Genomic DNA, 12994 nt, shown 5'->3' on the forward strand with positions numbered 1-12994 from the left:
ATATATATATATGAGTGAAATGTGATTTTAACTTAATCAAAGTTATATTTAATTCTCATAAATACTGTCAGATTGTAAAACCCATACATTTTCTTATTCTTCAGCAGTATCCTAACCATTACAGAGAAGAGGATAGTGTAAAAGGAATTTTTTTCTATCTATTGTATCATGAAATCCCACTTGCTTTCTAGATAGATCTAACCCTATGGCTGTTTCTCTATACTGAATAATAAACAATTTCTCATCCAAAGTCTATTTCAAAAATATAAATCAGCTATATTATACTAACCACTAGAAATGACTTTCCATTACATTCTAGGTTTTCACTGGGAAGTCTTCAGGAACACTGAAAGGTTGTCCAAATATATTAATGGAACTTGCATTATGTGTTATTTGTTACTTGTTTTAGAGTTAGAAGCAGCAGAATTGATGCTTAAATATCATAAGTCAGCACTGTAATTCACACAGGACTTTCCTATCCTTTACATAATGTCATGTTTGACTGTCTTTGTACTATAAATAAAATAATCCAGTATAATTTTAAAATAATCCAGTATAATATATAGTAACTATTTAAACTAAGTTGATGAGTATAATCTTATGGAATTGAAATCTCATATGAATGACACACATACGTCATATATACACACATATATAATACACACATATATATTTATGACATACACACATGTGTGTATGTGTGGCAAAGATAAATGGTTAGTAAAGATTCAAATTATAAGTAAATCATTGAATATTTTCCTTTTAAAATAAATCTGCATTCACTTATAAGACATACTTAGACTGTAAGAGCCAATCATGTCATTAAAATCTCTATTCTACTTTCAGATTTTGGCAATAAAGTTCATTACAGACAGAAGGGTCCATGTGAACATCTGAAATTGCTTTCATTTGGCACCATATTAAAAGGTACTTCACAGTGATCCATCCCATTCTGACGTCACATTCAGGCCACGTGGCCTGAGTGGCCATTTTTTGTTCAAAATGAGTTCAGTGATGATTATTTGAGAACAAATTCATTAAAACTGATTTTATTTAGGCTAATTTCTGTAGTTTCTACCATGATTCTGAATCGGAATTATGAAGATATTACTTCGTTCATGAGAAAGTTGACCAGTGCTATACCATAGCAGAATAGAAACATCTGTACTCTCTTACACAGATTTATCATCTACAATTTATTATTTATATGTTTATGTGTGCCATGTCTATCTCAGGATTCTGAGATGGGTAAGAAGCTGGAAGCTCTGATTTTATGTATATTTTTTCCTGCAAAATGAGTGTATATCCAGGGTAATTTGCTGAAGTATGCTTGGCATACTTGCAGAAGTTTGTTGACCTTTGCTGTATACTTTTACTTGTGAGAAGCACTGCCTGTGCTATGATCATGCAAACTAACCCCTTAAATAGCTTCTGTACAACCCAGAAAAGCAGATACAAGTTGAGGTTTAACAAACATACTCTAGGAGCAAGCCCACATGTAGTAATTGAATCATTCAATCTCAATCCTTTCTTTCCATTAACAATTTAGAACTTTTATCTGGTTATGTCATGAAGGAGTGATTTAGAGCTTGAGAAAAGACCATCCTTTATAGTATAGTAAAGCTAACATGTACTAATAAAATAAAATAATAAAATAGAGAACATAAGGACAGTGGTGGCTTGGGAGCAAAGATGAATGAAACAAAAAAATGTAGGTTGAAAAAGTATAAAGGACAAACGTCACTAAATTTAGCTTAGTCTTTGGACAGCCCCATAACATCTGCTCATTGGCCTTGGCCCTCCGTGCTGCAGCCCCTTACATGGAAAGTACAAGTTAGTAGTCATTTTTGTGGCTAATATCTAAATCTAACCGATGATTTATAAAATTATAATTACCAAATTATAGCAAAGAGGCTTGAAATTTAACAGTACCACATTTCAGTGGCTCGTGAAAGACATTTCCTTCTCCTTTCTAAATTTCAGAGCGTACGCCTTAGATAGAACTAAAAGCTCATATTCAATACTAGAAAAAAATACTGACAATTTTCCATAATTTCTTAGTATGTTCGAACACAGAACTGGAACTAGAATGAGAAGCAAATGAAATCCGAGGAAGATCAAGGAAGCATTCACTCTCCGGGTTGTGCAGATGCAAGTTTGGGCCCAACAATGAGAACCTCCTTCAATGTTTTGCCTGAGGTGTGTGGCTTGCCTCCTCCTGGTCTGGTTGGAGTGAAATATTACAAAGTATCATCAAATGAGAACTTGCAGGAAATGGTAAATGATGTTAAGAACTCATGTACTTATTACACTGGTGCCTCAGTTAAAAAACTCAGCTCTTTCCAGGACTCTAGTCACAAGCCAAACTGGATGAAAAGTGAATCAAATTTCCCCAAATAGGTCAGCATTGAATCTCATCGTTGAATCTGATTTGTTTCTCATCCATTCAGTTTGTGACCAGATCACGGAAAGAATTAAACTCATGAACAGAAGTACCACTGAAAATCATACTGAAGGAGTTACGGTAGAAAAATAATTCTTTAAATAAACTTAAAATGAAAATTAATCAGGGAAAAATAATTAGTTCTCTTATTGTCAGACCTACAGGACAAGTAAATGAACCAAGCTTCAGTGTACTCATAAATCTTAAAGTAACCTTTGTTATTGCCTAGGTCATTTTGAAATGCTGTTTACTTTATAGTTGAATTACAAAGTAAAGTAACGTAAATTTACCTTTCCCATTCAAATGACCTAGATTCACACTTCTCTGCAACTGGATTTTTATTTCTCATTATAACATATCATCTCATTACAATAACTGATTTTTTATCTAATTATATTTCACTTTGTTTTAATTAAAGGTTGAGTAAAGATGAAAAAAGATCAGAGCCAACTGAAGAAATACTCCAAAAGCTGGTGCAGTACTGGACCCAGCAAGAGGTTCTTGTTAGGAACATAATCTCTGGGCACAGCACATGCAAATTGACCTTAGGCGAATCACTTAATTTTTCTATATCTGTTTTCCCCATCAGAGAGTAGAAGCTTCTATCTCATAGCGAGGACATGAAGGTGACATGAGTTGTGATATTGAATACATTTAGAATGGTTGATGACAACACTTTTTTGTTGTTGGCTACTGTTATAATTCAGGTAGAAATATTATTAAGCAACCTCTATTAAAACAAATCTTATGTTCAATAAATACACTTTATTTTCCTTATACACTGTGGTGAGTCAGGCCTGTCTGACACCTTCCCTTTCTGCACAAACTTGTTGGATTGCATAATTGTCAGGGATCACTTATATTTGTTCTCAACCCTACCTTTTTCCACTGTTTGGTTTTTCTTATGATTAGGTATTTTAAATAAATTATTGACAATAATTGAAAGAAATGTTGCTCATGTATGAAGACTAAGTTGAATTATTTGAAAAGATCAGACAAAGCAAATCTTTTAAAACATGGTATCAATGATCTACAACATTCTCAAAGTATGGGGAAAAGTGTGAAACCTCCCAAAAATTCTTCATTCAAGTAGCTTTTTGAGTTATACTGAAGTCATCTAAAAGAAAAAATAGAGAAAGTGAATATGCTTAGTGGAAATGTACTAAAAATAAGTCCTAGATGCCTCATTTAAATTTACTTAAGATTTTTTTAACTTAAGATAAAATATATAAAGAATGTATTTATTCTTTGCAACATCTCTCTTGAAGCAAACTGTAATTAACTAATACTGTCATTGCTATCAATTAGGTAAGAAATCTTCCTCTGTAGCAGTAGCATGGAAACAAGAAATAAGAAAACTTAGAAGATAAGGGCTGGCCTGAGGAAATAACAAATGTGGCCCTTTGGTTTTCATTTTGAGGTCCAGTCCATTCCACTAGAAAAGAAAGGAGGCAGAATCAGACTGAAGCTCTAGTGAGTTAAGACAGACTGAGAAGTTAGCAAGAAAACACACCTTATTACCCTGCCTTCCCCTTGTGAGGACGTGTGCATGAACAGCAGGCATCTGACTAAGACGCTCAGACTCAGATTTAAACAAACAGACAACAATGATAACAAAAATGCTTGTCTGATCTAAACAGCAGTATTCTGAAAGATAGAATAACATTTCTTTAAAACGAACTACATTTATTTCATTTAAGTGCAAATCCTGATATGTACTGTGTGTGTGTGCGTGTGTGTGTGTGTGTGTGTGTGTGTGTGTGTGACATAATGACGATTGCACCCAGAACCTTAACACTGAGCTGCATCCCGAACGATTCTTTGTTTTATTTTATTTTTGAAATAGGGTCTCATTAAGTCACTAAGTTCCCCAGGCTGCACTCAGCCTGCCAGAATGCTGGGATTACAGCCATAGGCTACTGTTCCAAACTCTAATATATAATTGTGCATGTTATCTTTAAGATGCATCAATCCTCACTTTATGCATTAGCTTCTTGACTAGAATTTTAAGTGCAAATATCGTATGCAAAACAAATCATATTTGAAATATATTAGAGATGAGTAAATGATTCTATGTAGATGGAGAAAAAGAAGCAGCAACATTTAGTAGACCATTTTTAAAGCAAGAGATACAATTTATTTCATGTATCTTGCATCAGTAACCGGAGAAAGGCATATATCCCTCTGAATATAAAGAATATATATTAATAAAAATAAATATTCCTGCAATTCTATTCAGATATTGAAACTTTTATAAAGAGATAATTCATATAAGTAATGCATCAGCAAAAATAGTTTAAAATTTCAACTTTAACAGTAATTTTAAAACATAAATTTAAGAATGAGGCCAGGCGTGGTGGTGCATGCCTGCAATCCCAGCACTCAGGAGGCTGAGGCAAGAGGATCCCTGTGAGTTCAAGACCAGCCTGGGCTGCATTGTGAGCTCCAGGTCAGTCTCAACTATGTGGTGAGACCCAGTCTCAAAAAACAAAACCAAAATAAAGAAATAAATTTATGCGTGACATAACCAATATTGACTGATAAGAAAAACTAATACAATAAAATTTGACAATGAAAGTTTAGAAATATTAAGAATAAGTCTTGTATGTAAATTTGGTATGGCAATAACCATAGCTTATGCAACAATATAAGTACATGAACATATGTTATACAGAGTGAAAAATGTAAAATAAACAAGATGTCTAATGATAGAGATTTAGTTGTATAAACTGTGGCATTTCCAAAAAGGTATAAATAAATAAAAATATATAGTATTTCACTATTAATGTATTTAGGAATATATAAAAATACTATTTTACTGAAATAATGTATCTTTATAAATTGGTAAAGTCTAGAAAAGTCTATCAAATTGATATGACTTTTAAAAATTATATAATCTTTGTAATTATTATTTTTATTTAAAAACTTTTGCTAGGTTGTATTTATATTTTTCTGTACTTTAAAAATGTTATGCAGTATTCTGAGAACAAATATAAAGCTTAATACTATAAATAAAACATATTTGTTTCTTCGGTAATTCTTTTTTTGAAGCTTCACCCAACCAGAAGTGATGTCTCCTTCTTTGGAACTTGGGAGTACTTCGCTTCTACTTTTCATAGAAGAGCATAAAGTATAGCACCTCCCACTCAGCCCACTGGTCAACATACATTCCTTGCCATAGTTTCTCTTTCTGAATTCAGAGAAACACACATTTCATATTATTTTTAACGACGGGAAGAGGGCCTTGTGTCATGATCCCAAAAGAGTTTACAAAATAACTCCACTGTGCTTGGCAATGAACTAAGACTGAAGGCTTATGGAAACTCGACCCCATTCTTCCTTGGCCCAATAGGAATGCATCAAAAAAGAGTATTTTTAAAGGGTTCATATAATTACACAGAATACTAACTGAGGAAAGGAGTGAAATTCAGACTTAGAAGGATTAGTCTAAACTTTTCAAAGGGATCAATAAGAATGGGTACAATGGAGAGGTCATGTGACCACGAGGTGGAAGAATATTCCAGGGAGAGCAACTGCAGAAAGATGAATTGCAAGGGCTCATAACTGGTATTTAGCTCGGTGTTGTTGGGATTAGCATCTGAGGGTGAAAAGCCTTCGAAATGGACCACAACTAGATCACAAACTTTCATATGCTTTTTTCTACTTCTGCCTGTTTCTTAAAGCCTTTCCTTCAAGATCCTGTAAGTTAAATCGCTTTAGTTTAAACATTCTTAGAGAAATAATGCTTAATTTATCTAACTCATCAGAAAATGAACTATGCTACCAAATAAAAAGCATAATGTTTCATCTGGAAATTGGGAATTTGAATACTCTTGGCAAGATTAAAAACTTTTTAAGTTTTTTTCTTGCATTCGATCTTGACAGGAGCGTGGTGACATAAACCAGTTTGTGGTGCTGCCTTCCTAACTGGAAATTATTCAGGAAACTTGTCAGATCTGAGTTTGGTTTATAATGTCTATTTTAAAGGCCCATTGAATTTTCATGATAATTCTATTCTTTCAATTTGAGTAATATAATAGTAAAGAATATTTATCTTCATTCGAAAATAATCTTATAGGTAAGAGGTATTGATTTACATATATTTTCCCACATTTTATTTAGGAAAAGCCTACAATGTAATTATAGAAAGAAAATATGTCTTTTATATTTGAACTTGTATTTCTGACATTAGAATCTACTATTTTTGGAAGGAAATCAAGTTCTTATAGAAATCAAACAAATTTTTAAAAAACTGTTCAAGAGTATATATAATAAAGTTATACTCAAGTTAGTTGTGTCTAAAATCTGCAATAAAGTAACACCATGTTTTATATTGCCAAATGTCTCACATTATCCTATATTTTATAATGTTGTACAAGATAGAAAATAGTTAATTTGGTAATGGGATAAAGAAAGAATAAAGTTTCATTTGGGAGCTTTACTTAGTGTTTGAATTTGTCACATGTAAGCCTTTTTCCACAATATTCTTGTTTCAAATGTTATTTTAGGCACAAAATTATAAAAGGAATAGGAGTTATAAATTAGAAGTGAACAGATTTTGAAGGAAGTCATTCCACTTGGCATTTTAAAAAGATCAAGGCTTGTATAATTTAATAATTACAAAAACAGTTTAAAATAATCAGTTAAACTGTTATTGTCAGAATGTACTAATGTTTAATCTTATCTCCTGAGAAAAACTGATTACATTATAAAGAAAAGAAGGAAAGAAATTCTTGAAATAAAGTCAGCTTAAGGAAAAATTATTTAAACTCTAAATGCTAGCTCAAAAGTCTATCTTGATTTTTAGACTTAAAGTCTGATGTGAATAGCAACTCCTCAATTGAAAACCTCTTAAAAGTAGCAGCAAAGTTAATAAAAAGTAAGCTAAATCTCTTTAGAATAGTTCAGAGTGACGGTGAAATGTGTGCTGTCAGTTCTTGCTCTGTGGACTTAGATACACTGCATTTGCCCAACACGGAGGAACAGAGGAGCACAAACAGACTCACAGTTCGAGATGTTGGAGGAGCTGAAGGGCTTGTGAGGGAAACCATCTCCTGGATGGCTAATCGGAGCTTTAGGCGATGCAGAGGATTGCTGATGCCTATTTCTCGCTGGATCTCAGTGTCTGACAGAGCAGACATGATGGCACCACTTTTCACATTGGCTCGGCAGGCTGCCACATACCAGGCAGGCATTCCCAACCAGAGCTGTCGCATACGGAAAAAATGCACACACAGATGATAATGATGGTAGTGATGATACTTGATGTTTTAGCATCCTAGGGTTTATTCTATGTACTTTACATATAAGAAGTCATTTTATTCTCACAATCCTATGATACACATACTATTATTATTTTCCCTAAAGGAGGTAGATGCACAGAAACATTAAGTAATAAACTCAAAAACATCAGTTAGATCATAGTAGAATCAATATTTAAAACTGAGTTAGTCTGGCTTTAATATTGAATTTTAACAATGAACACATATTTTACTAGGGATAAAAATAATAGTTACAGATCTCCAAATTTCCCTCTGTATTTAAAAAAGGAACAGCTGTACATTGCTTTGACAAGGGTATGTTTAGTAAGTGACTTGAGTTTGCCTGTAACTAAGATAGAAAAGAGAGAGAAGATTCAAGTTTAATAACTGCATGCTTTATGGAATTTTTCTGCATATGAAAATTGATCTTTCATTGACAGGTACATTAGAGAGGACAGAAATGGACTTGTTTCTTAGTTTATAAGCCCAAACTGTTCAAAATAACTAAATATCTCAACATACCTGTACTGGACTGTAATGATTTTCTACGCATCTTCTAAAGTATTTGGATTTCCACAATGGTTAGCATTACCCAAATGCTTGCCAATACATTGTTACTGCTGTCATCCATGATTAGACTTTAAATAGCTTTTTATGTGGAAAAGTGGTGTGTAAAGCCTCAGCCTCCCTCCTACACAGCATTCTTTACAGATTGTGCACTTGAGGAGTGCTAACAGAGCTGAAAGTTAAGAGCTCTCATTCATTGGATCACTGGGTTCATTCATCTTGTTTATTCCATTTTATAATTTGAGTCACATTAGGAATCACATTAAGAGCAATTTCTGTGTGCTCAGGATAGGTTTAATTAGCAGCAACTTGACTGACTGTCATTTCCTAGCACCTTAATGTTGGTAAATCTGTTTTTTTTTTTTGTTTTTTTTTTTTGTTTTTTTTTTAGCTAAAGGATTTGTTCATCACTTGCTAAAATAGCAGCAAACACTGTCAAATAGCAGCTCATTTTATCAAGCTAAAATCTGAACAAAACTCCCACAATCCTTGTGGTGCGATTTCTTGAACATTTTGCTATGTAATTGATTTTTAAAATATAGTAATTTTAAAGCCACGTTTGGAAGAAGCAGTTCTGGTTGTTAACATGGTAACATTTTCCTGACAGACATAAAAATAAAATCAAAGGCTTATCTCTGTCAGTCCAAGAAAAAAATCCAAAGCATGTTTTTAGATCTTCATTTGTAAGTCTATTTTTTAATCCATACTGACCTGTAATTTTTTTTCATTGATTACTTAGTCCACTCTAGATATTATAAGGCAATGAAAGTAGGCGACTTTTAACCCCAAACCTTTAAAAAGTAGTGCGTGCTATTGACTCTATGAGGGAAGAAAAGCTCAAATCCATTTTCCCGTAACACTGGTGTATTCTGGTGGCTGCCAGCAGCTCACATTAAAGAACTGAAGGCAAACAGTGAACACTACTAAAAAGATGCATGAACTGGCTCCCTGTGGTCAAATATTTATTTCCCTGTCAAAGTCCATTTCGGCCACCCTTCGCCCTGTTAAACTATTGCTTTACTTTTCCATAATACCTTATGGTGGAGGAAAAACTGATCTCTTGTTTCAATAACTGCTACTAAACTAAATTTATTAATGAGTAAATAAATGAATTATGATGACTTGAACTACATACTTATTCTGTTTGTACATAAAAAGAAATATATCTTCTACTTCATCTTTACTGTCTAAACCTTGTTGGTCCTAGACTTTTGAGAATTATGTTCAGGAATTAAATTATAAGGAAAGAAACAGCTCTGTATATGATTAGGTGGCCTTGTTTGATAACAGAAGTATTAAATATTGAGATAGATCTTTTCCAAAATCTCATGATGAAAACTAGGGGAAAAGAACAGATATTTTCTTGAAACAACCAAAAAAGAGGCTCAGTATTTATTTCTTCTCCTACTCTAGATGCACAGAGGTAGAATTAGAGACTTTTCCTTTCCTTTCACTGCATACTTTTGACAATAAATACACACACACACACACACACACACACACACAGCTAAGGTAAAATCATATCCTTAGATAAAGCAAGTATTTTCTTTTGAGCAATTCTAGGCTACTGGGAAATTGTGATTTCAGAAAATTATTTTTACCTGTCTCTAAAAATATATAAATTGAGTAAATTAGTGGTTGATGTGAGATACATCTGGTTTGATTTTTTGTTTTTTTTACCTCTAGCCAAGCCACCACAGTTGGTCCATCCCACTGGGCAAAAGGCAATCCTTTCCTCCGAGCTTCTTCAAGAAGTTCATGCCTGAGGTATAAAGCAAAGATTATTTGTCAGGTCACATGTAAAAGATGACTGTGGTTATTATTAATGGCAATATTTTAAAACAACCAATAATCCTTCCTAACACATTGTGAAAACAAAATTCTTCTTTTCAGTAACACATACAAATCAACATTGATTTTATTAAAAATCAAACAGATATATGAAACAATTCCCCAACATTTTACTCACTACACTAAAGCATCAAATGCTGATGGACTGCAAAGCTGAGCTATATTATCAGCTGCTGTCCCTTTGGCTCATATATTCATAATCAAGCATACATTTTCAGGTCTAAATCTCATATATTCTATATGTCCTTCTCTTTCTCTATTACTGTCTCAGTGATAGAAAAACTGTTGAGAGAGACAGGAGATAAGTTAGGTCATATTAGCTCTATTCACAACATGCTTGATTTTAGTATGGTCTCTGGGCCCAGGACTCTGTCTTAGGAATTAGTTCTTTCTCTGGATTATAAAAACTACACATCACAGTTTTTGAAGATTTGGACATCTGCCCCAACATTTAAGCAATGATCATCAGGCATCATTTATTTAAAAAAAAATGGAATCTATAATAGGCCACAAAAGAGTTAGCAATAAAGGATTAAAAAAGCAAAGAAAAAGGTAACCAGGAGTATAAGACTTGCGAGACAGGAGAGAATGCACCTTAAGTTAAAAACAAAATACAATAAAACTCAAACATTCTGCAGCTGTGGCCTTTAGTCTGAACCCCCTTAAGTGACCGCTTTGTGCTGAAATCATGTGATCCCAAGCAGACGCACTACTGCTACCCTATTGTCTCGCTACCCAGCCTAATCGCTTCACTCCTCACAGAGAGCTGAGAGCCTCATCTCGCCTGAAGAGAACTCCACTGCAAATTGATATCCACCACTAGAAAGCAAGGTAGAGCGTGGAATACAAGGTACGATATGTCTTTTTAATCCGTGCTAGGTGCCATACTTGCACACAAAATGATAAAAAGAAAGTATTTTGTTTTGAATGTGCAACTTTTATGCTTAGGAAGATATTGATATTGTATAAGAATCTCAAATAAAGCATTTGATTATTTCCTACTACTAATCAGTTGTTATAGTAGACTGTACTTGTACCCCAAAATTTATAATAAAAATGCTTTTCAAAACAAGGATTTACTATGTTTACAATAGATGTTACCAATAAAAATGCACGAATAACAGCAAAAAGCAATAAAAACTGAAGTTATAGTGGCTGAAAAGAAACATAAATTACTATTTTAGTTTAATAAAAACCATTGGTGAATCCCGTGCATAAGCTATTCAGCACCTGAGCGATGGGACAGCGACAGTGGTGCCCTGGATCTGAAGTGTTTCTTCACCTCGCCTTCCCTACCATCATCCATTTCCTCGGGCTTCCTAGGGACACCCCGTCACTGCATCAGTTCTGAGTAATGCAGTCTCACTGTGACACATATATTTACAGAATAGGATTGAAGGATCAAAATAAGCAGCCATTAGCTACTTAATGCGCTCCTGTTGTGAGCTGAGACTTGTGTTTGGTGTGGGAAATAGAGACACAAAACCAAATATCCATGAGATTTCTTGCTGCACAAACAAAACACATAAAAGAGCCACAAATTATACAATACACAAATAACTACTGAAAATTGGGAATGCATATTCCTACGATGAGGATTTATGTTATTATATTGGTTAACAAGAATGGACACAATTAATGTTTGGCAGCAACTGCCTTGGTTTTGAAGGGCAAATAGAAAATACATGGGGGTGGCTTTGGAAGCAGGAGAAGCATCAGAGGTGGAGGAATTAAGCTTGAAAGAATTAAACTTGAAGTGTGTGCAAGAACATTAGAATGGTCGTTCTTAGAGTCTGAGCATGTTAGGTTGTGACGTTATATCAATAGGGAAGGGAAGATGTTTAGTTATGCAGGAAAAGAAACACATTTACAATTTTTGTACTAAAGAGCAAATACATGTGCACTGTCATCCTAAGGAGCACATGAGATATTCACAAGTGAACTCTATGAGTTGTACAAAGGCCATTTTAAATGTTAGAACACTTTAATTTGAAACTTTCAACTAGAGTCCCCATAAAAATCGTATCAGAAAAATCTGAGTTATCACGGTTAAACATACATCTGATTATGTAAATTCTCTGCCTACAACTCTCAGATCACCCTTTGTTTCTCTAAGAATAAAAGGCAAAGCAGCTATTAGGATTGACCCTGCTCTCCTCATGTCTCTGACTCAGTGTCCACCTCACTCGGAAACGCTGGCTTCCTTGTATTTCTCTGGAAGCAGTGCAGGTCTCTTTTGGCCCGGGATCTTCTACATTTGCTGTTTATTCTCTCTGGAAAGTCTCCACATCCACCTCCTCTCCTAGTTGAAATCTTTACTCAGATGTCACCTTTTGTTTGACTGTGTCCTTCCCTACCTCCTGCAACCCTATCAGGCTCTTCTTAGTCCTCTATTTTGCTTTTATTTATGGAAACATAGAATATTGTTAATTATTTAGTCTTTATTTCGCTAACAGAGTATAAGCTCCGAAATGAACATGGTTTTCAAGGTTTCTCTTCAGAAATGAATGTGAACTTTCGAACGAAGTCAGACACAGCTGAGCTACTCAGAAAACAGTTGTGAACGTTGAGCAATGTGCCAGCCAGAGTTTTTACTGCGAAGCTTCTTGTTTTAGTGAACTATTTTCTATAATGCTTCATTTTTATTTATTTGAATTTTTCATAGTTCAGATGCTGTTTGTTATTTTATTACAATCACAGTCAAATTTTTATAGTTGTATTTCCAGTGATAAAAGTTTTTCTTGCATCCTGCTTTCCTTTGCTATTTTTTAACTTCTTAGAACTAGCACTGATTGGGCTGGGGATTTAGCTCAGTGGTTCCACCACTTGCCTTGCAAGCAAAAGGACCCAAGTTAGATCCCCGGTACCAAAA

At 34.1% G+C, this 12994-nt stretch overlaps 1 protein-coding gene across 33 annotated transcripts in view; it reads right to left on the bottom strand.

Annotated features, from left to right (window-relative positions):
- Ppfia2 (PTPRF interacting protein alpha 2) overlaps positions 1-12994 on the bottom strand; it is a 458820-nt gene that overhangs the window by 22764 nt on the left and 423062 nt on the right. For all 33 annotated transcript variants that reach the window (XM_033763796.1, XM_033763797.1, XM_033763805.1 and 30 more), the window contains 2 exons: positions 9952-10033; positions 7450-7650 (listed from right to left, as the gene is read on the bottom strand). In XM_033763796.1, coding sequence (XP_033619687.1) covers positions 7450-7650; positions 9952-10033 — 283 coding nt within the window. The remainder of the gene's footprint in view (positions 1-7449; positions 7651-9951; positions 10034-12994) is intronic.

This window comes from Fukomys damarensis, unplaced genomic scaffold, assembly GCF_012274545.1.
Source record: "Fukomys damarensis isolate Sample0158 unplaced genomic scaffold, DMR_v1.0_HiC HiC_scaffold_15, whole genome shotgun sequence".
Classification (NCBI taxonomy): Eukaryota; Metazoa; Chordata; class Mammalia; order Rodentia; family Bathyergidae; genus Fukomys; species Fukomys damarensis.